Source organism: Plecotus auritus (assembly GCF_963455305.1).
Source record: "Plecotus auritus genome assembly, chromosome: 2".
In the NCBI taxonomy this organism is placed as follows: domain Eukaryota; kingdom Metazoa; phylum Chordata; class Mammalia; order Chiroptera; family Vespertilionidae; genus Plecotus; species Plecotus auritus.
The window spans coordinates 65,164,572-65,178,188 of record NC_137771.1 but is presented as its reverse complement, the minus strand read 5'-3'; the positions used below and the strand labels follow the sequence as shown (position 1 = coordinate 65,178,188).

General features: G+C 43.9%; 1 protein-coding gene across 1 annotated transcript in view; it reads left to right on the top strand.

The window, feature by feature from the left end:
* MCOLN2 (mucolipin TRP cation channel 2) overlaps window positions 1–13,617 on the top strand; it is a 41,804-nt gene that overhangs the window by 21,059 nt on the left and 7,128 nt on the right. The window contains exons 6-10 of the mRNA XM_080657288.1: window positions 184–283; window positions 4,869–4,981; window positions 6,148–6,297; window positions 8,073–8,174; window positions 8,280–8,402. Of these exons, the coding sequence (XP_080513414.1) occupies window positions 184–283; window positions 4,869–4,981; window positions 6,148–6,297; window positions 8,073–8,174; window positions 8,280–8,402 (588 nt within the window). The remainder of the gene's footprint in view (window positions 1–183; window positions 284–4,868; window positions 4,982–6,147; window positions 6,298–8,072; window positions 8,175–8,279; window positions 8,403–13,617) is intronic.

The following is a 13,617-nucleotide window of genomic DNA, read 5'->3' as shown; positions in this document are numbered from 1 at the left end:
TTCTCCCACCCTATATTTTGGACACTATATTTTCATTAATGAAAGTTGTGAAGAATCATGTGATGAGGACATTTTCATCAGTACAATTTTTGGATCAGCCTGCTATTCAAATGCCATTAAAATTTTAAGCAGAGTCCATCTAACAAGTCATATGTTCTGCTCTTCATACATTTGTGTTTCCAGATTACCTTCGACAACAAAGCTCACAGTGGCAAAATAAAAATCTATTTTGACAGTGATGCTAACATTGAAGAATGTAAAGACTTAAACATATCTGGATCTGGTAAGTGTCTTACATGCTTGCCCATTGGAGGATTTTTAGCATTTTATTTTGGAATTTCAGGTGTTTACATGGTTGACTTGGATGGTGATTAGAAAGAAAGGGCTCCAGAAAACCAGACCTTGAGCATTAAATTCTGTAAAGCATAGCCAGAAACTTTGCATTTTTGTTAAATTCAGCAAATATTGATTATATACCTCTTAGAAGAGGCAGCATGCCCAGTGCTTAGAGTACAACCTTGGCAACCAGACTGCCTAGGTTTGGTCTTGGTTCTGTTTACTATGTCTGTGATCTTGGAAAAATTATTTAACCTCTCTTTGTCTCAGTACTTTTCAAAATGAGAGTGAGAATAGTACTTGCCTTCCAGTATGTTGTGCATTAAATGAGTTAGAATGTAAAGCAAAGCACCGAGAACAAGAGTTGGCACGTAGTAATTGCTAGGCACTCTGGATAAGAAAGGAAACACCTTAGCGGGGGAGACAGACGTGCTTTTAAAATCTCCAATATGTCATGGATAGCCATAAGTGGCGGAGGTACGAAAGGCATGATGGTAAAGAAAGCAAAGGTTAATTTTGACTGGGGCAAACTTCCCTAAGTTTCCTATCATTATTTTTCAAATAGGTTTTCAATTTCTGGCTCTCTCTCTTCTGCTTCCAACACCCCCATGATGTGAATGTTGGTTTGCTTGAAGTTGTCCCAGAGGCTCCTTGCAATATCCTCATTTTAGGGAGTGATTCTTTTTTCTTTATGCTGTTCTGAATAGGTACTTTTTGCTTCCTTATACTCCTAATTGCTTTTTTGATTCTTGGCTTCATATTCTCTACTGTTGATTCTCTGTAAATTATTCTTCATTTCAGTTAGTGTATCCTTCATTTCAGACTGGTTCTTTTTATAGTTTCTATGCCCCCCCCCCCTTTTTATTACCACCAAACCAGTATTATATGAAATGTTTCTTGAAGAAGGAAAAGATAAAAAAGATAAAAAAATATGAACAATAAAGTGCCAATAAATACATATCTATCAACAATTGATTCTAAAAAACAAAATAAACAAGCAGAAGAGAAAGACTCAGATACAAAGAACATTTTGATGGTTGCCAGATGGGAGGGAGTTGGGATTTGGGTGAAGAATTAAGAATTACAAGTTGATAGTAACAGAATAGTCATAGGGATGTAAAGTACAGCATAGGAAATATAGTCAATAATATTCTAATAACTATGTATGGTGTCAGATGGGTATGAGATTTATCAGGATGATTACTTAGTGAGTTATATAATGTCTAATCACTGGGCTGTACATCTGAAACTAATGTAATATTGTATGCCAACTGTAATTGAAAAATTAAAAAATGATTTAAAAATAATTTTTTGAAAAAAAGAAGAAAGGAGGTCTGTCTCCCTCCTGTGGCCAGTGATTACACTAACATTTTTATAGGCTTCCAGAGCTGTGTAGTAAGAAACCAGATTCTGTCACTAGGAAAATATGAATTTAAAATAAAATGATGTGAAAACTTTGAAAAAAGCTGAAGTTTGGAAACAAGCTTAGGAAATGGAGTCCCCCTCCCCCCGCCACGTCCGTACCCCCTCCCTCCCCCAGTCTGATTGATTGGCCTGGCTTTGGGGAAGTGGAGAGACAGGAAGTGAGACTAAGGCAAGGGTAACACCTGGTGAGATCCTTGCGCTATTTCCAAAACTTCTGAGTTCATTCACATTCATATACTCTCCCTCTCATCATTGCCTATGTTATCTCAGGGCGGAATATAAGGGAATGTCCATTTTCATATACAAACCAAATGTTGCTTCTTTTGACTTCTAATACCCGTTCCCAAGGGTGCCATTAATCTTCACTTTAACTTGATTTTATGAGTGTAGCAATTCGGGCATGAGGGGCTAGAGGAGGTATTGGTGGGCAGGACTCCCCATTGATGGCTGATGTAATGGGTGTCATAGGGGAAGGGAGTTTAGGAAGTGTGGGAAGCCCTGGGTTAGAGCCACACAGGCAGGCAGGGGGACTTCTCAGGGCCTGTGGGAGGACTGGGTGGAACAAATGACTTAACCAGGTTGGCAGAGGCATCTCTCTGGACTAGTGTTTTACAAACCTAGGTTTGGGCAATGTTCCCATAGGGGTAACAGAGTTTCAATAGAGTAAGAAAGCAATTACAGTGTTCATAAAATATTTTCTGTAGCACACCAAACTAGTCTTCCTAATAAAGTAAAACAACACAATACTGTTTTCTCTGTGAGGAGAGATGGTTTCTCTCTCTAGCTCAGGGCCTCAGTTTTCCCACTACGAGCAATCTTAGAGATTTGGTCTAGCTATATGTTAGACAGGAAGGTACTAGATGCTGTCCTTGCATTTTATGAGGTTTTCAGTCCCATTTTCCTACGAACTGCCTCTAATCCTTCTGCCTCATCCCATGGGGAAGGAAGGGAGAGAGGGAGGGTGGGAGGAAGGGAGGGAAAAGTCTTGGATTCTAGTCAAATTAAGTTGCTTTGCTTTTTTACCTAAACTTCTGACGTTTAAAATGGCTAAAGGTAAATGTCAGTGCTAGGTGCCAGGCATAGCCTACCTGGTTTCAGCATGGATGTTTTACCTGCTTTCCTGACAGCCCTTGGAGCAGGCACAGTTGCTTCCCCCACTTTGTAGCCTAGGCACCGCCTGCTTGGCGAGGCTAAATAGTAAATAGTTCACTCAGTAAGTTACATGTATTGGCTGGCTGTGGTCATAACCCACTGGGGAGCAGCTTTACCCAGACACTCATGCTGTTGTCTCTCACACCCTTGTTATGAATAAGTCTGTGGACACTCCGATCTTTCTCTTCAACACTTCTCTGCAGAGGTGTCGCTGAGAAGCACTCTGAGTCTGGACTCCTTGGAAGGTTGCCTGTCCCCACCCAGTCCTATTTCCTTCTCCTCTGGCCTTTCTCCATCTTCTTCCTGAGCTCATTTCCTCAAGCATTACTGTCCGCCTGTCCTCTGTCTGCTTTTCTCTCTGTGGTCTGAGTACCTGTGCCCACACTCGTGGCTTTAGCTGCCACTGAGCCATCCTCTCTTGTCATGGACATCCAGACTGAGCTCAGTTTACGGAGGACAGAAAACCAGGAGTCATGCCTGCTTGGTCCTTCTTCCTTGTTCCCTGAGTCCCCTTGGAGACCATGTTGCCTCTCTCTGCTTCATCTCTCACCACTTTGTGCCTCCTCCTTCTGTGCCTTCTCTGCCTCTGACTTAGCTCAGACTGTCACACGTTCTAACTTAGATTATCCGGTGCTCTTCTCATGTTCTGCTGGAGTCCCTGCATTTACTTGTAACCACACTGAAGCATTATGCTAAGCAAAGGCACTGTAGTGTTGACAAAATATATATGATCCCCGCCTCCCAGAGCCATCCATTTGGTGGGGAAGATGGGCATTGAATGATTCCATAGTAACCACTGTGTTGTTTCATGTGCTTTCATATATGAACTTGTTTAATCTTCACAACAGCCCTATGATTAATTTTTTTTAATTCTACCCACTTTTTGGGTGAGGAAACTGAGGCACCTTCCCTAAGGCTGCTCAGCTTCTGAGTGCAGGGCTGAGATTCAGACCCAAGGTTTCAGGCCCCCAGAGACCATGTCCTTTCCCATTTGTCACTTCTCTGTTCCTTGCTGTGCTCTCTTTGAAGTTCCGTGGTCATCAAGTAAAGGATACTATAGGTGTGTACATTATGGAGAGTGCTCTGAGAGTAGGGAAGGGGCTAATAAAGATGGGAATTTAGGGAATTTTGTTCTGAGAAGATGATACTCACTCTGAAACCTAAGGCTGAAAAAGAATCATCTTAACATGTGTGATGGAGAGGGTGCTGTTCCAGGCAGAGGGATCATCATGTGCAAAGCCCCTGAGGCGAGAGAGAGAGAGAACCTGATAGGAGGTAGGAAGAAGGAAGACCAGTATGGCCTCAGGATAGAGAAGATGGGGGGAGAGAAGCAGCTGGCAGGTGATGGGACTGCAGGGATGGATAGGGGAGCCGGCAGGGGAGAGCCATCATTGGTATTTGGGATAATTCCATGAAGTCTGAGAGAAGCTAAGGTTACAATTTCATCTCCCTCCAGTACATTTCTCCATGCTACTGTGTTCCAAGATATACTCTCCTTCTTACTACGATTACAAGTGGTTATTTTCTCCATGTGCAGAAGGAGCTTATTGAATGCTGGGAAAGTGCACAGTAAACTTGAGAAACAGAAATGGGGAGTCTGAGACAGAGTTTGTTTCCTCATTAATGGGGAACGTGGTGTTTGTGCTTGTATGTGAAAGACCTCAGAGTATGTCAATAGTTTTGCCTCTTATGAATGGAGCCCAAACGGACCACCTTCTGTCAAATTATAGTCTATGTAAATACTTACAAATACATTTTAGTACGTCCCTTAAGAGTTTATATGTTTTTAAATGTATAACTCCTAATAACAGGGAAAGTTTTACCTTATTTGTAGACTTCTGAGTTTGCGATTTGTCTCTGATGTTTTTGAATTTATAATTTGAACTTCTTTTTTGACTACCATCTTGTCAGAAATTATTCCCCAGTGAGGAGTGTTTATCATTTTTGTTCCTTAGTTCAGAAGAATACTCAGTATGTGCTGGTGTTTGATTCATTCGTCATTGTGATTTGCTTGGCGTCTCTGATTCTGTGCACAAGATCCATCGTTCTTGCTCTACGCTTACGAAAGGTATGCATGCTTGAATTTTCTCCCTCCCCTCTTGGCCTCCACCCTCAGTTTGTCCAAACAGTGGGCCCTGGTGTTGGGTCATCCTGTCCTTTCTGGAGCCCTTGACTAAATTAGATTCCTTTGAGTGATTGCCCCCTAAAAGGCATTCATCAACCTGAGGTGTAAGGTGAGTGCAAGCTCCCACCATGTCAGGTGGGATCAGATAATTATCTTGCTTAAAACTGAGCCAATGAACACAGGTGCACAATGGTGACCTCTCAAGCTCTTGAATGTTTCCAGAATAAATGAGACCCTTTTGAATCAGGAGTAAATCTTAAGAACAGAATAATAGCATGTGTGGGTTTCATCTTTTGCCTTCAAATCAGATTTCATTTTGACAGGGGGCATGATACATGGGTTCTAATGAAGCATAAAGTACTTTATTCTATATTTTAAATAGCTTGAAAATTCTCCCCCAAGTTTCATTTCACCTTGTTACTCTCGGGGCTCTTGTGAAGCTATATCCCAGCTCCCCACAAATCTTACTCTGGTTTGTGGCTTGTGTGTGGAAATGCAGAATGGGATCAGGTGCATGAAGTGATCAGCATGCCATTGGTGGAGTAAGAAAACAGTCTTCATTCTATTTTTCTCATTCTTGACCTCTGTCAACTTACTTTGTAAATATCCATTTGTCTTACTGCCCCTTCCCCGCAAGTCCCCTGATACTCTGATTCCAGGTCAGGGTCCTGGTTCTGCCTAAACAGGGGGTGGGCATTGGGAGCACACAGACAGGAGCTGGAATGCCTGGGCGCCCATCCTGGCTCCACCTCCCCAGCCTCAGTTCTCTCCTCTGGAAGAGCAGGCTACTAATGCTTGGTGCATAGGGTGCTGTCTGGTTGAATGAGGTGATAAAGTAACATATTTGGGATGTACTATGTGACAGCTTTTACAAGAGTCTGTTGGAGATAAGAGCATAAGCATATGATGTTTGAGTTCGCTTGGTAGGCACTTGAAGGCTTTAGTCTAGCTGGGCAGGTGAGGGGGGAAGTGTGGGCATAATTTCCAGCTTTGAGAAGGATAGGTAACACCATATCATGTTACAGGTGGGAGCTCTGTTTTGCACTTATCTTCTCCTTCCAGAGGGCAGTGTGGTTTGTAAGAAATACTCTTTAAAATGTTTGCTGCAGAGATTTCTAAATTTCTTCCTGGAGAAGTACCAGCGACACGTGTGTAATGCTGACCAGTGGGAGTTCATCAACGGATGGTATGTCCTGGTGATTATCAGTGACCTAATGACAATCATTGGATCCATCCTCAAAATGGAGATTCAAGTAAAGGTGAGGGGCCACCCACTTTAAGCCTGCTGCTCTTTCTATCCTGGATGATCCTTGAGGATATAAATTCCTTGTGGAGACTAGTTTGATTCTCATGTTTCCTCTTTTCTCACTTCCATATATCAGAAGCCTCCTCTGACCCGATTCCTTGTGGAGGGAATATAAAGAAGCTGATGTTCTGGGGGGGGATGATATCTCCCTATGAATATCCCCAGGAAACTTGTAACTTCCTGAGCATAGAAACTGAAGTTTGAAAAGATCGGTTGTTAGGGTGGGTTTCATTTATTTTTTTTAAAAAAAAATCGCAGGAGAATCAGTGACCCATGAACCAGTTCTATCAAGAGCCAGTCCTGCCCAGTGGGTGATCTGGCAGATGAGGGTGAGGGCAGGACTATTAGAGTGTCTGCCAGGTGCCTGACTGCATAGAACTTCGTTGAATTGATCTTATGACAAAGTCTTGACCCTTCACCCAGATATTCTCCCCTCCAGGCTGTGCTATCCGTGGGGGAGTCTAACTAACTTTCTCTCCCGACACTAACATAGCTCCCGCTTGTCCATCCTGATGACCTCTGGCTTCCTTTGGGCCGGCTCCTCTCTGGCCTGGACTGCTGCAGCCATCTCCTCATTGCTTGCCTGCCTTTAGCCTTACATCCCTCAGATCCACCCACACAACTGTCAGAGGAAAGTCCCTGGCAGTGTCTATCCTGCTGTTACAATCCCTTCTCATGGGAACCCCCTTGGGTGGAGTGGCCTCCAGGGTCCTCCTTATCTAGCTCTGCCTCCCTCTACTGCCCGAGATTCACTGAGCCATCCATACGGACCCTCTAGGACAACTTTCTGGCTCCCAACATTGGGCCCTGGTTCAGCTTTTTGTCCATTTACCTCCAATGCTCTCCCCCAGCCTGTCCCCCAGGCTCAGCCCCGCTCTTGGTCATGCCCATGGGAAGTGCTTTGTGACAAGCTGGGCACTGCATCTCTCACAGCACTTCACATATTATATTAAAACTAGGGGCCTAGTGAGGGGTTCCCTCAGACCAGCTTGCACCTTCTCCAATCCGTGAGCCCTTGGGGGATGTCCGACTGCCAGTTTAGGTCCAATCCCAGTGATTGGGCCTAAACCGGCAGTCAGACATCCCTCTCGCAATCTGGGACCACTGGTTCCTAACCACTCACCTGCCTGCCTGATCCCCCTAACTGCCCTCCCCTGCCGGCCTCATCACCCCTAACTGCCCTCCCCTGTGGCCTGGTCACCCTTAACTGCTCTCCCCTGCCAGCCTGATCGCCCCTAACTGCCTCTGCCTTGGCCCCACTACCATGGCTTTGTCCAGAAGGACGTCTGGAAGGATGTCCAGTCTAATTAGCATATTACCCTTTTATTAGTATAGATTGTGGTTGTGTGTGTGTCTCCGCAATTAGATCCAGAAATCCTCAAGAGCAGGAACTGTGTTAGCCAATCATGTTTGAGCTTTCTTTCAGAAGTAGCTGACTGGCATCGTTTCATATTTAACGAACACCATTAGTTTATATTCTTTAATGCCTAAGTAAATGCATTGTTTCAGGATATTATTTGAACAAAAAGCTGAACCAATTGAAATACTAAAAGGAAAGAAGAAACACATTTGGGACTGTGCTCTTTATTACTCTCCTCTTCAGTTTAGAAACCCTTAGGATCACCTATAGAGAGCAGGCAGTCCATTCTTTTCCTATCAACTTAAAGTGAGGTTAATAAGCTGAGGGGAGTAGAATATGTCACTCATATCTGTTTTTCCATTCCTTAGAATATCACAAATTACGATCTGTGCAGCATTTTGCTTGGAACATCCACGCTTCTTGTCTGGGTTGGAGTCATCAGATACCTGGGTTACTTCCAAAAATATAATGTAAGGATGTGGCATCGGGTCATGTCATAGGATTGAGATTAATTTCTTCTCCGGGTTCCAGTAAGCTCCTTTTTAATTCCCCCCGCTCTGCCGGTGTCTTTCCAGGTGCTCATTTTAACAATGCAAGCCTCACTGCCAAAGGTGCTTCGCTTCTGCGCCTGCGCCGGGATGATCTACCTGGGTTACACCTTCTGTGGCTGGATCGTCTTAGGCCCGTATCACAACAAGGTGTGTAGCACTGGTTCTTCCTTCTGCAGGTCAGGCACCTGAAAAGTGGGCTTCCAGGACTTCACCTTCTTCCCACTCGTCCCCAGCACATACCCTCGGCGTCAGGAAAGCCCTATCTTTGTATCAGGTTTCTTTTCCCTTTCTTTTTCTGGATGTTGAAACCACTGTGAGGGAGTGGAGAGCACATTTCAGAGTTGTCTGGGACTTTTATGGGTCACATTCCAACCCAGCCAATTATCAAATAAGAAATGTCTGCATATGAGATCCTATAAGAAAAATGAAAATAGAATGGGGGGAATTATTACAAAATCTTTCTAATTGAATGTATTAGGGTTTTCATCCCAATTAATTGAGGAGAACAAAGGTGGACAGAGTGCCCAGAATAGACCATATTAGGTTTATGATTAAAATGAAACACGTCTTGTCAGTGATGGTGGTTTTGATGGCAGCATCGCCTCTGCCTTATGAAAGATCAGCATCAGAATTCCAAATTGTTGCTGGGCTTCAGTCAGCATCATAACCTCAGGGACATCAAAGTTGTGCTCTTCTTGTTTTAAAAATAAAACATTGATTGGTGGAAACGTCAGAAAATGAAAGTAGGTAGGCCCTGTTTTCAAACCAAAAAACCCAACAACAACAAAACAACAAAAAGGATAAGGAATCATTGCAACTTGTAGTTTTTCTTCCATGGGCCTCTGGCAGTTGGAACCACAGATACAACAAAAATAACAGCAGCCAACACTGTGTGCTTAGCCTTTCTGTCCTCTCGTTCGTTTAATCTCCGCAACAGCCCCTGGTGCTGTTCTCCTGGCTCAGGTGCTCTGCAAGAAGAAAAGAGGTGAAATGCAAAGGGTTACACTAATGCTTGTATTACAGCTTAGCCTCAACTTCTGACCTCTCTGGTTGCCTTAAACAAAACATATGCTTATATCTGGTTTATACACTGTTCACAAAAAGTGAGCAATCCAGCAAGGTCGAGCTCTGTGCTTTGTCCTACTTGAATATGTCCTAGTAATTTGGCACACATCCAGGCTTCCTCCTCTTTCGGGGTTGCATTTGACACGTCCAAAGAGAATCATTGTTTTCCTGTTGGAGAAAAGGCATAGGGAACAGAGTGACAGTCCCTGGGTTAATAGTAAATCTTGATAATATCATTGCTCTTCCTATTCCTTGCCACTGAGTCATGATTAAATTTGCTCTTTGATATGATCTCTCTGATCTGGAGAACGGACTGTGTGAGTGCCCAGGAAAATTAACATTTTTCTTCTTTACTTGCCACATTCTTGAATGCTTCTCCAGATTTTTGTCACTAGAGGACAGTGTTGCACTGTCTGAAATAAATACCAAGTTTGGTACAGATTTCGGCTTTAATTCACGGGTTCCAAGGCCTCAGAACAAGTGTTCCTACCTCTTTTGCCCTTCATCTCCCTACCCCATCATTGTCCTGGAAGGTGTTCAGATAATGCTACTTGAATTTTACTAATCTAGCTACCACTCTTGAATGCTATGTGCCCGATAGATATAGGATCCAAGTTCCTTAACTCCCTTGCTATGTTGACTCCCCAGTAGCCCTATAGGAAATGGGGATCTTACTGTGTTCGATAATTTTCCTGAGGCTACACAGCTAGTAAATGGCAGAGATAGGATTCACATCCAGGTTGCCTGACCCCAATACACATCTTTGACCAATACCCAGTAGGGCTTTTCTTGGAATTACCTAGAACAGACCATTGCAGACGAGCGTTTCGTTTGACTGAATAAATCAATTCTGAGAGGAGAGCCACATAATCAGTCTTATTTCTCTCTATTTGCTTTGAGGATCTGACTGCATTTTCATATGTTCAATCCTGTCCTTTCAAAGGATTCAGGTGAGACTGGGATGCTCTGGACCAGCATTGTCCAATAAAAGTGCAGCAAGCGCTACAAATCAGAACCACAGGTGGCTTCAAATTTTTCCAGTAGCTATACTGAAAATTTAAAAAAAGAAACAGATACAATTGTGATTTTAATTATATATTTTATTTAAGCATTGAGGTATTTTACACTCTTTTTTTTTTTGTACTAAAATCTTTGAAATTCAGTGTGTGTTTTACCCTGACAACACAGCAGATGCTCCACAGTCACATGTGGCTGGCACCTCCCGCCTGTGTGTCTCAGCGTCAGCCTCCATTTTCCCTGCAGGAGCAGGGATAAGGGCTGTGTCCAGGGCTGCCTAGCAGGCCTGTCTATGGTGTCTGTGTCCCACCTCCACCCTTTGGGGAAGTGCACAGTTCAGTTACTTTACTGAATGCACCAGTCAGTGGAAGAAGAAAATCTTCAGTCTGACTCAGGACTCTGTGCTTTCCTTCTCCATATTGCTGCTTCTTTGAGTCTGAAGTTAGAAGTGCTTCCTGCCCCCCGTGTCTCTCCTCCTTCCCCCAATTAACTCAAACTGTCACACATTCAGGTTCTGCCAGTCAGTCTCTGTTGAATCAGAAGACCTTCTGTAGTACCGAAGCCTTCAAAAGCTGGACAGCACAGCAAGCGTTTTCTAGGATCTAGAATCATAGCCACCTTAGGGGTGGAAGCTAACTCTTTCTTTAAGCAAACCATCCATCCACTCTAGCCCATAGGCCTGGCTCAGTGGTTGAGCATCGGCCTATGTACCAAGAGGTCATGGTTCTATTACCAAGAAGTCATGGTTCTATTCCCGGTCAGGGCACATGGCCAGGTTGTGGACTCGATCCCCACTAGGTGTGCAGGAGGCAGCCAATCAGTGATTCTCTCTCATCATTGATGTTTCTGCAGCCACTCTAAAGAGGAGGTCTCAGGAAAAGTAGTTGTACACTGCTGTTTGACTGGTAGCAGGACCCATATTTTCACTTCCTGTTTTCATGGTAGACATTGGATTTTAATGGTCCAGCTGAAAGAGGGAAGAGATGCAAGCATTGTCCCACCGGTATCGATACCTGCACTAATGGACTTTGGCACAGTGCCCTTTCAAAATGTCTGGCACAGAGGGCTAGAGACTGTTGATGATTAATAATTCAAAGCCAGGTCTGGAAGAACATTACTGTAATGTAACTTTTACATTTCCGGAGGACTTTTTTGCTGTGAAGAATAAATCATAGTCTTGCATTGTCCCCATTTCAGAAATGAGAAGACCAAGGCATCGAAAAATTGTTGGATTTGCTGATGCCATGGGTAAACACTTTGGCAGAACCTGCATTACATCATCCTGCTCTCAAAGTCTCTAGTTTTAGCCAAGTACCTCTCTTATTCAAAAGAACTGTTAGCCAGTTAAAACATTAAACCTAAATGTTGCTCTTGAAGGTGATTTTTATGTCCTTCTCTGACATAAGCTGTTGCAGGTTATGTTTTCATTTAAATTTTTAAAACTGTTCTTTCTGGTTCAATTAAAAAAGTATCATTTGTGAAACAAATGCTTGGGTTCGCACTGTGGTCCCAAAGGATGTATGGGGACTCTTTATGGAAATACCCATTTAATATTTATTAAATGTCTGTTGCACTCCAAGCATGTCAGGTTCTTCTAGGCTGAGTTCTTGGAGGGCAGTGACTATAGCTCATTGCTGTTTGCATCCCCCACGTCCATCACAGAACGTGGCAGGGATTCTTCAGGTTTGTTACCGAGCAAGAAACAGAGAGACAGTAGTACCTGCTTCCCAGGGGCTCACAAGCTCCTCAGAACCACAGCAACTCCCTATAAATGTAGTCCTTCTGGCCTGGAAGCACCTTAGGACCTCGCCTCTTCTCACCTTGGTTATTCCTAATGTTCACTTCTGTGGAGTTTGGCCCCTGAAAGTGAAGGTTCACAGCCACCTGTGGTACCAATGACAAGGTGTATGCCAGTCACTTACCTTATTGCGTCTCCGTTTTGACTTTTTGCTGGGTTAAAATAAGTCTCACCCGCATAGAGGAGAGAGAAGCATAATGGCTGTGAATAACATTAATGTTGAGACAGGTATTGTTTCTAAACTGACTCTAAGTCATGGCACTGGAAACGAAGGGATGAATTGGATATGTACCAACCAACCAGCTATTTGTAATTCTGGAACCTGAAGCACAGACTGTGAGGGGTTGTGGAAACTAAACAAAGGAATTGGCCAGATTCCAAAGTAAACCATGAGAAACATGAATTATGAATGGTGCTGTTAGAGTCGTAATTGCTAGCCATAGAAACCAGCTTAAACCTTGTTTTCTGAAGGCTAGATGGAAAATATGTACTCGGAGAACTGCCTGTCGAACTGTTAAACAATTTGCATATTGTTGTGCTTTGTTCAACTGGATGTTCCCTCCAGGTCCCTGTGGAGAGCAGCTTCGGAGCTGTTGCTGATGCAGCAAAGGCATGGGCAGGGTCCCTGTTTGGGTTACTTTTGTGCCCGCCGCCCCGTCACAGACTTCACCCTGTGCATCCAGTCATGGAGGAGGGAGGGTCGGACATGTGTTTCCATCCAGTTGGAGTATGGAGAAGGGGTTCAAAACCAATTAGAAGGCCAACCAGTAGTTGACGCTGTGGTTCTTACTGATACAGAGAAGGGACTAGAGCTGCAAAGGCAACCTGTCTTGAGGTAGGCTTTGAAACAGCCCTTTAAAGTGGGCTTTGTTGGACACAGAAGAAGGTATCAGATGAAGAGAATAACTCCCAGGAGGAGGAGATGGAGCAATGGGTCTGCTGTTGTAGGAAAAGAAAAGTACAAGATAATATTGACGGTGGGGAGATGGAAGGAAGCCACGCGAAGGAGGGCCTATCCCAGCCTTGTTGGTGTGAATTTTTACTTTGCATCCAGACTTCGTATAATCTTAATGCGAGAGAAATGGCCCGAAGGTTGCATTCTGTGAAGTTTAGACTTTACCGCAGCTTGGACTGGAGGACGAAGAGGCTGGAGTGAAGACTTCCTCGGAGTTTCTGGAATAATCCAGACGTCAATGTGGACCTGAGAGTGGAGCAGAGAGACTGGGTCAGGGAAACGGAGGAGCAGCAGACCTTCGCAGAGTGAAGAGAGGGGGAGAGTAATCAATTCAACACGTTGTTTTAAGTACTCGATTATTTGGGAGTAGATGTTTCTTTGGTAGGAGGCTGAAATCACTGACCAGGAGCAGGGCAATTGGAAGGGAAGCCCAGTTTCCGGGTTAGGGGGTGGGAGGTTTTATTTTGTTGCATGTGAAGTAGTAGCACAACTTCCAAGTAGAGATGTTTTATAGACATTCACCAGGG